This window comes from Camellia sinensis, chromosome 4 (genome assembly GCF_055761805.1).
Source record: "Camellia sinensis isolate YWXY chromosome 4, ASM5576180v1, whole genome shotgun sequence".
NCBI lineage: Eukaryota > Viridiplantae > Streptophyta > Magnoliopsida > Ericales > Theaceae > Camellia > Camellia sinensis.
This window is the reverse complement of record NC_138964.1, coordinates 201,295,498-201,304,666: the sequence shown is the minus strand read 5'-3', so window position 1 is coordinate 201,304,666 and position 9,169 is coordinate 201,295,498. Positions and strand designations below refer to the sequence as shown.

Below are 9,169 nucleotides of genomic sequence, written 5' to 3'. Positions count from 1 at the left end.
AACCCACTTCCCAAACTAATCCTAAGAAGTTCCCAAATTGCATGAGGTGTTATTTGGCAAGTTGATTTGTAGCTAAAATAATCACAAAAGACAAAATAAACTATTTTAATCACAACAAATAAAACATCGCATTTAATTCATAATTACTATATTATTTTCTCAAAAAAAAAAAAAAATAATTTAAAAATCATTCTCAAATAAATTTTTTTTAGCTCAGACTAAAATATATAAAAAAATATAAAAGTCAATCCATTTTGCAAACGGAGGCTGAGTTCGACCGGCGAAATCACAGCGCAGAATTTGGAATCAACGTTGAGCGAGATCTAGGGCTTAGGGTTTACGTATAAATAGCAACTACTTTATTTTTTAACCAGAGATGACGACGACGGTACTCCCTCAAATTGGACTCAAAATTGAATCCCAGGCCCCACCACCACCACCACCTCGCTCCCTCTAAAAACTCTCTCTCTCTCTCTCTCTCTCTGTGCAAACGCAAAGTCACAAACTACTACCTGCACTGCACATATCATCTGTCTTTGGCAGATCAAACACTCCACGTCTCCTCAGAAAAAAAGCATAAGCATCTAGATATATATATATATATATATGCATTTATGGTTCCTGAATCCTGCTGATATAATCACCACATCTCCTTCATTTCTTCATCCTTGTTCATGCTCTGTTTAATCCATATATAATACTTCGTAGCTCTGAGCATCTTTAAGTTCAGAGAATATATATATATAGAGAGAGAGACCCAGTTTCTCGAAATTCGGTGATTGATCTATTGGTCACATCTCTGTATTGTACGTCGGTGAACGTGAAGAGCGGTCATAATCATCACTGCCTCTCTCTCTCATTAATGGCTCACGAAGTGCTTCCCTAATTATAGGGGCCAATCACTTCACCTCGGGAGCAATCATCCTCTCAATTCGTTTACAGATTGAAATTGCTGAGAGTAAAAAAAAGAGGATCAGATCTGTTGTTGTTGTTGTTGTTGTTGTTGTTGTTGTTGTGATTACGGAGTTGATCGAGGTTGAGAGATGGGGAATTGTCAGGCGGCGGAGGCAGCGACGGTGGTGATTCAACATCCAGGCAACAAAATCGAGAGGATTTACTGGTCGGTGAGTGCTAACGAGGTCATGTCGGCGAACCCCGGTCACTACGTCGCACTCGTCGTAACCTCTCCGACTTCCAAGTCCGAAAACGGAACGCCGGTGAAGCAGCTCAAGCTTCTCCGCCCCGATGATACATTGCTTATCGGACAAGTTTATCGGCTCATCAGCTTCGAAGGTAACAAACCATCTCTTACGTCATTTCTTCTTCATTTCCTATTTTGTCCATTGTGCTCTCTGTTTAATTTACATGATGTACCGTGCTTCAGATGTGTTGAAGGAGTTCGCTGCAAAGAAGTGCGTGAAACTCGGGAAGCTGTTGCAGAGAGGAGGCCTTGGCCTGGAGAGAAAGAAGCTCTCCGGCAGTCCGAGCTTGAACCGGAATCCGAAACCAGAGAGCTGCCCTTCCGTTCAGGTAAACCGACTTTTTTTTCCTCATAAATTTTTATACCCATAGTTTTAATTTGATCAATTTCTACTTTCTTTTTTTTTTTTAGGGTAAGATTTTGCACCAATTTGACTAAATTGATATTATTGTTAAAGTTTTAGAAGAAAATTTTTATTAAATTTGTTGGGATTAAAGTCATTTATAATTTTATTTATAAAAATATGATATATGTGCATTTATTATATAAAAAATTTTATTAATAATTGAAAATAATAGGGCCAAGATTAATTAAAAAATTTAACATCAAAATTAAAATTGTAATACTCCTTCACTCCAAAATATTAGTTCTTTATTTTATTTTTCATTATTTAAAAACATTAGTTCTTTTTTAAAAATCAAAGTACAAAAATAATATAAATTTCTTATTTTATTCTTATTTTAAATTCATTAATAATGTAAAAAATATAATTATTACATTGATATTTTTTTAAAAAATATATTATCAAAAGATAATTTAAAAAAATTAATTTTTTTAAAATATAATATTTGTATTATTAAAAAAAATTAAATTCCTCAAAATGAGCTATTTTGAGAGGAAGGGAGTAATAAAAAAGAAAGTGTACAGCAATTTGCCCATTATTCAAACTTGAAGGGCAAAATTGACTATCCGAGAGCTCGAAAAGCGAAGATTATTAGTGCGTAATGCGATTCGCTCCGATCTTTTCCTATTATTCACCCGAGTGGAATAGGGTATCTTCCTTTCTTCTTCACCTCTCTGCATAAAAGCATCTTTTTAATCCAGAAAGGTGAAGATTTTAAACATAAAAGCTAAGAGAACAGATTTGTGGGGTTTGTTGATTAAAACACTATCCTGAATTGAATCTGATTTCTGTCCAAGCTTTTAAAAAAAAAGGAGATCTCGAGGCATGTATTTTCAGGTGTACCACTGTGTCATGTTTCTTTTTTTGAACAAACCATTGTGTCATGTTTGATTGTTTCTTTTTTGCTATTAGGATGTTAGTGGTCACGTGGATTTATTGGGTCACCTTACTTGTTTGCAGCAATGATAGAAATCACAAAATATAATTCTCATAATTTTTAAAATGATTTAAATTATTTATGTTACTATCCGACACAATTTTTTTAAAAAATTCAAATACATCAATGTGGGTCATCGGTCATCGTTTAGGGGTTTCAAACATTTTTCATATGTTTATTTTCTTTGAGAGACCAGAGAAATTAAAATATATTAAAAAAAAACTTATGTATTTAATATTAGATTGAATTTTTTTTTCAAATTCAAATTTTAATTTGAAGGATTCATGAAATACATTATGAGTCTCGTTTTAATAATTCAAATTATTCATTTTGTAGAATCAGTGTATATTATTCATGGAAAAAATTAACATAATCTAATAGTTGTAATATTTTTATTTTTTCATGCTTGTCTTGGAAAAGTAGACGATAAGTATGTTTTTAAAAATAGACTATCTGATTTTTTTAAAGACAAACCCAATAAAATAAAAAATTACAATTATTGAATTGATTTGATTTTTTATTATTAAAGATATATACAAATAATCTTACAAAATGAACTATTCAAATGATTAAAAATAAAATAGGCTTTTTAATTTAATAAGACAAAACATCACATTTAATTTATAATCATTATATTGTTTCTCTCACAAAAAAGTCAAAAAAATTCAAAAGTCCTTCCCAAATTAGACTTTTTAGACCATCTCCAACGGTGAACCAAATTCAGTATCAAATTTGAATTTGATGACAAAAGTCTCTTTTTTTGCTCAAATGGTTTTACCAAACCGATATCAAACTGAGTACGGAGCAAATTTTTCATTAAATTGAGAATCTGCGTGAGCCTTCACCAATTCACTGTGCTGTAACGTTGCAAGTGGGTCCACGGTCAACTTGCTGGACGTTTGGCCGGTCGACCCCTGCCTTTGATGACAACCATTGGAGCAGCCTATATCAGATTGAGAAAATGATCTTTTTTTTACTCAGATTTGATAAAAAAAAAAGTTAATCATTGGAGATGCTCTTAGCCCTAGGCTAAAAATCAAAAATAATCAAAAAAATCAAAAAGTCAAAATTAACTAATTTCCCAAACGAAGCCTAAAAATTTTTCAAATTCAAATTTGAAAGGAGCTCAACTCTTCACTATTTGCACTGCTTGTTTTAATTTGTATAATTAAAAATAATTAATTATTGAGAAACAAAACAAAAAGTAGAGTAAAAAGCTTTGTTTTTTAATTATTAGTTTTGAGCTTGAAATAGGATGCACTAAGGTTTATTTTGAAAAGTTCATTTTTTTTTGTTAAAAAGTTAATATAAAAAAATTATGTATGGTTTTGATTTTCAGAAAATATTTTTCACAAATTATATATTTTTATTTTCAATATTATTTTGTTTTCAATGATTTTCTTAATATTTTAAGCTCTTTTTTTTTTTTTAATTTTTGGATACACTTAACATAAATACATAATATTTGTGAATTTTTTTTTAAAAAAAAATTCACTAAATACCAAAAAATACAAAACGAAAATTTAATATATTTTTCGTATTTTTGTATATTTATTAATTTTTAAAAATATTTTTTACAAATATTTTATTATTTAGATACATTTAAGTATGGTGCATCTTAAAAAGTAAAAAAACTGTTTAAAATTTTTAATTTTTTAAAAAAACTGTTTAAAATTTTTAAATTATTTGCTAAAAATAAAAAAATACGAAAAATAAAAACTAAATTTTCAGAAAATTGAATTTAGACACACTGAATTATTCTTTCTATTTTTTAATGTATTTTTTTTAAATATAAAAAAAATCAACTTTTGGCCTACTTTGGAAACTTGGTTAAAGGTAAAAATTGATTTTTAACTTATTTTAGATCAAAATATCTCTTTTATTTTTTTGTACATTTAAAAAATAAAAATAAAAAAATAAACTTTTAACTAACATTTAAAAAACAATCATACTAAATAGGATTTATCTCTTTCTTTTTTTTATTTGATCGTGGTTAAAAAGTCAATTCATTGGTCAAAAAAGTTAAATTGTCAGCATAAAAGTTAAAAAATTAGGAATAGTATCAAACAAATTATGTTTTTAATAAATCGTTTTATAGATTTTATTTTAGTCAATTATCTAGAATTTTAGGAAACTTAAAAAAATGCATTTGAACAATTAAAGTAATCTGGAAGATATATTATTTCGTTTGACAGTGTAGAGCGGTTTGATTTTTAAAAAATAAAAGTGTTTATTATTTTTATGTTAGTTTGTTTACTCTTTTATTTTATCTCAATACATTCTTATTATGGTGAGGAATAATTTTTTTGAAAGTCTATTCAAATAAAAAACTAAAAATATTTAAAATTAAAAGGTCTGATGACAGATAATTATTTGATTTTCTGCTGCTGTTGGGGGCTAGTAGGATTTAGGCCAAGTTTGGGAAGACTAAATAAGTGTACTTTTTGTCTTTTTGGACTAAAAAATTGAGGTTGAAAATATGGATGTTTGGTTTAACTTTTTGAGTTTTTATTGAAAAATGTGTAATAAAAAATTGTAAAAAGTGATTTGTAGGGAAAAATTTGAATTGGGAGTTGTGCAGCCGTAATTGTTGACTTTTGGTGAATAGTGTTAACTTTTTAACTTTTTGAGTAACTTTTTGACTTTTTGACTTTTTTGGAAGTACCCAAACTTGACCTTAGTTTGTGATTGGACAAATGAATCCTGGGCCAAGATCAGAAGAAGGTACTGGGGCTTCGTTCGGGAAGAATGGATTGGATAGATTTGGAGTTATTTTAGTCATAAAAAAATAAAATAAATCTTTTAGTTTAATAAGATAAAATATTACTTTCAACCTATAATTATTATATTATTTCTTTCACGAAAAGTTAAAAAAGTCAAAAAGTCTTTATCCAACGAGGCTTTTTAGGGGTTGTTTGGGGTGTCCTAAATAAGTGTACTTTTTGTCTTTTTTGACTAAAAAATTGAGGAAGAAAATATGGATGTTTGGGTTAACTTTTTGACTTTTTATGAAAAAAAGTGTAATAAAAAATTGTAAAAATTGATTTGTAGAGAAAAATTAGGATTGGGAGTTGTGCAGCCGTAATTGTTGACTTTTGGTAAATAGTGTAAACTTTTTAACTTTTTGAGTAACTTTTTAGCTTTTTGACTTTTTTGCAATATGCCAAACTTGGCTTTAGTCTCAAATTAAAATAACTAAAAAAATCAAAAAATCGAAAAACTAAGGTTGCGCTTGATAGAATTTTGTAAATATGATTTGATAGTATGAGTTGTATTTTGAGTTTGTGAATTTTGAAATTATGATTTGAGTGTGGAAAATTTATTTGGTAAGAGAGTTTTGAATTGAGTGAGAATTTTTTGATGTGACATATGATATTTGATACAAAAACTTACAAGTCATAACTAAACATACAACTCAAAATTATATTAAAGCACATAAAAAAAAATTTAAAGATTTGGAATTTTTTTTTTCAAATATATAAAAATTGTACTGTTCCGGTTAGTCGGCCGAACGGCCGGTTAAGGCCAAATTTAATAATAAAAAAAAAATTGAAAATCGAGCCTAAGACAAGAGTTTTCTGCAAAGTTTTCTCTTAATTGTGGAAATACAATTTGAGAATAAGAATCAAACATGAAGTTAGAATATATGGGTAAAATTATATTTTCAAAACCGTTCCAAACAGAGCCTGACCCACTTTTCAAACGAACCTGTGTCTTGAAACATTGCTCCATATCTCACTTGAGGTTAAAAATTTGTGCATTTGTCTCCTCAAACGAGATATCAAAGTGGTAGGGTTTATTAAGGCTTGGTTTGGCATCTTCAAAAAAAGATAAAAAGTCACTATTTTATTTAAGTCACATCATTTTTCTACCGCATCACTTCAAACCCAATTCATATTTTATAAAAAGTCAAAAAGTACACTTATTTAGGACATTTTAAACAACTCCTAATTATTTAAACCAATTATAAATATAATGTGGAGCACCACATGCTTTGTCCTGGAGCAGAGTATAATTCTCCGAGAACAGTCCTTGTTCCTTTTCTGAAAGTAACAATGGTAGGGGAATAATATAGGGAAAATGTAATTTAGGGTTTTTGGGAACACATCAAAAATGTCAATTTTTTAAGTTTTTAAATTTTTTTAGTTAAAAAGAATCAGTTTTTTTTATCCAAAACAATTTAGCTTTTTATCAAAAAAGTTAATTTTTTACCAACTTCTTAGAACACCGCTTAATGCAGATTTAGAAAATAAATTATTCATCAATGTAGATTTTATAAATATTAATAATTAAAATTTTAAATTTTTTCATGAATCTATAATTTTTTTTTTCTTCAAAAACCACTAAATTGTAATTCTTCCAATAATACATCACTGTATATTTTTTATGAAAAAAATATAGATTAATCATAAAATTTATAAATTTTAATTATTAAGTTTGTAAATTTTTCTATGTCTATATAATTATTTTTTGAAAATAAAATTGATTTGTAATTTCCCGATAATTGTATCAAGGTTAGTTAAAATGGTAAACAACATTCCCCACAATGTGTGCGACCGAATTAATTCAGAGAAGTTAAATCATAATTTATTATTATTATACTTTGTGAAAATACTATTAACTAACATGAAAAATAGTTAAACAGCATCACATTGTGGGTGTTTAGGAAGTGAATTTTTTGTAAGTTTTTTTAGTTGTAGGATATTATTGGAGAAATTTTATTTTGTGTTTGGGAAGATAGTTGGATTTTTTTGTGGTTGGATGTGATATTTGTGAAAGAAAAAGTGAAATGATTATGGAGTTTGATGTGATATTTTGTTTGGATTTATTTTTTTTTAGTTTTGTAACCAATTTGCCTTTTAGTAAAAAAAACAAAAAAAAAAAAACCAAAAATCCTCATTTCCAAACAGCACCATTATACATTATGAAATATTAATAAAATAAAAATTATTAAAGTAACTTTCATAAAATTAGACGGTAATCTCATTATATATTTAATAAATATTTATGAAATATAGAAGCATTAATTGAATTTTTCAATACTTGAAAGGCCATGCCACCTGCCTCAAATTTTTTTCCACCCCTTCTCTCATGGAGTCAGGATTTTCTGATGGAATTTTTCATCGAGTGATAAGATTGGTAAGCACGTCTTCAACACGGATAATAGGCTCTTTGCATGGTGTGCTTATGAATTTCTTTGTCTTTTGTTGATTGTATTCTTCACGCATGTGTTAAATTCTGTGAGTTGCCCTTTTTCAGATGGAGCAACAGATTCATCAACTAGGAAGCAGCAGTGGTGGGAGCAGCATCAGTGGCAGAGGTGTTGGTAGGCATCATGTTGGTGGTGGTGGGGGGCAATGGAAACCTGCCTTACAGAGCATTGCAGAAGTTGGAACTTGAAAACCCACACTCCTCTCTTATTTCTCCATCATGTCCCATCCCAATCCCCCCTCTCTCACTTTCTTACCCTCCCACCAATAAATACAATTATAAACCCTTCCTTTCTCTTCTTTTCATACTGTTTTTTTTTTTTCGACACTTGTTTCAGTCTCTTAGACCTAGGGTTTGTTTTGTCCTTGTGCTTGCGGATGATTTTACTGTTATATATAATTAACCCTTCTCCTAATTGTGTAATTAACTAGTAATGTTACAAATTAATTTTTTTTATTTATAGAAAAAGTGTGCAAACTACAGTGCTCGTCAGTGTGAGTGTAAGCCCAATACACTCATTTAAGATGGATGTCGTGCCTTTTGCACTGTATTTTGTGCATTTTTCTTCTTTTTTAAAAAATATTTTTTTACTATTATTGGTAATTAACATTTAATTTGATAAAATTATTAAAAATACTCAAAATACCATAAGGTACCTATGTGGTATTTTTAGTCAGCTAAAAATCATAACACTAAGTTTAAGAAAAAAAAGTGACCTACCTAACTTTTTTGTATCATTTTTAGTGCAAGAAATTTACAGTTAAACAAAGGAGAAATTTATATTGTGCATCCTTTTAAATAATGCATATTGTAAAAGTTGTGATTTTTTATGATGAATGTAATGATTATTTGTGATGTGTGTTATGATATTTTGTAATAAATTATAAATAGTGAATTTATGATGTGCATTCTAAAGTTAAGAATGATAATGTTATGACACTTCAAGATTTTGTTATAACATTTTTCAGTAAAAAAAATTAACACTTTTATAGTGAAAAAGTTATGACATTTTGAGTTTAAATTATGAAATTTTGTGAAAAAGTTATGAAAATCATACCATATACACCTTTTTTAGGATTTACATGGTAACATCTCTCTTAAACAAAATAAAATCATATATAATGGATTATAAAATAGAGATGAGACTCTCTCCTTGTCTATATTTTATTTTGTCTTGTGATTTGATTTTATGCATCCAGCAAGGTTGTTTTAAGTGATGCTTACAAACGCTTTATGGGGTGTTTGGCAAAGGTTATTTTTATGATTTTTTGGTCAAAATTTATAAAAAGGTAAAATAGGTTAAAATAGTCAATAAAACAAAATATCATATCAAACCCATAATCATTTCACTATTTCTCTCACGAACATCACATTCAACGCAAAAAAATCCAATTATCTTTCTAGACACAAAAATTTT

At 28.3% G+C, this 9,169-nt stretch overlaps 1 protein-coding gene across 2 annotated transcripts; it reads left to right on the top strand.

Annotated features, from left to right (window-relative positions):
- The first annotated feature begins 223 nt into the window (after positions 1–223).
- On the top strand, positions 224–8,167 carry LOC114271693 (DUF4228 domain protein). 2 transcript variants are annotated; one of them, XM_028213300.2, is made up of 4 exons: positions 270–1,293; positions 1,385–1,530; positions 7,592–7,680; positions 7,801–8,167. In XM_028213300.2, exons 1-3 carry the CDS (start codon positions 1,044–1,046, stop codon positions 7,670–7,672), a joined length of 477 nt encoding a protein of 158 aa, XP_028069101.2. In that variant the 5' UTR covers positions 270–1,043; the 3' UTR covers positions 7,673–7,680; positions 7,801–8,167. The 2 variants fall into 2 exon arrangements, with proteins under 2 accessions (XP_028069100.2, XP_028069101.2); XM_028213299.2 differs by lacking the exon at positions 7,592–7,680 and having other exon boundaries at positions 224–1,293.
- Positions 8,168–9,169: the final 1,002 nt, after the last annotated feature.

Excerpts from the sequence above, each read along its gene's own strand:
- LOC114271693 (XM_028213299.2), top strand. The coding sequence starts at position 1,044 with ATGGGGAATTGTCAGGCGGCGGAGGCAGCGACGGTGGTGATTCAACAT. Across the intron at positions 1,294-1,384 it reads TCGGCTCATCAGCTTCGAAG|ATGTGTTGAAGGAGTTCGCT; the intron begins GTAACAAACCAT and ends ACCGTGCTTCAG. Across the intron at positions 1,531-7,800 it reads AGAGCTGCCCTTCCGTTCAG|ATGGAGCAACAGATTCATCA; the intron begins GTAAACCGACTT and ends GCCCTTTTTCAG.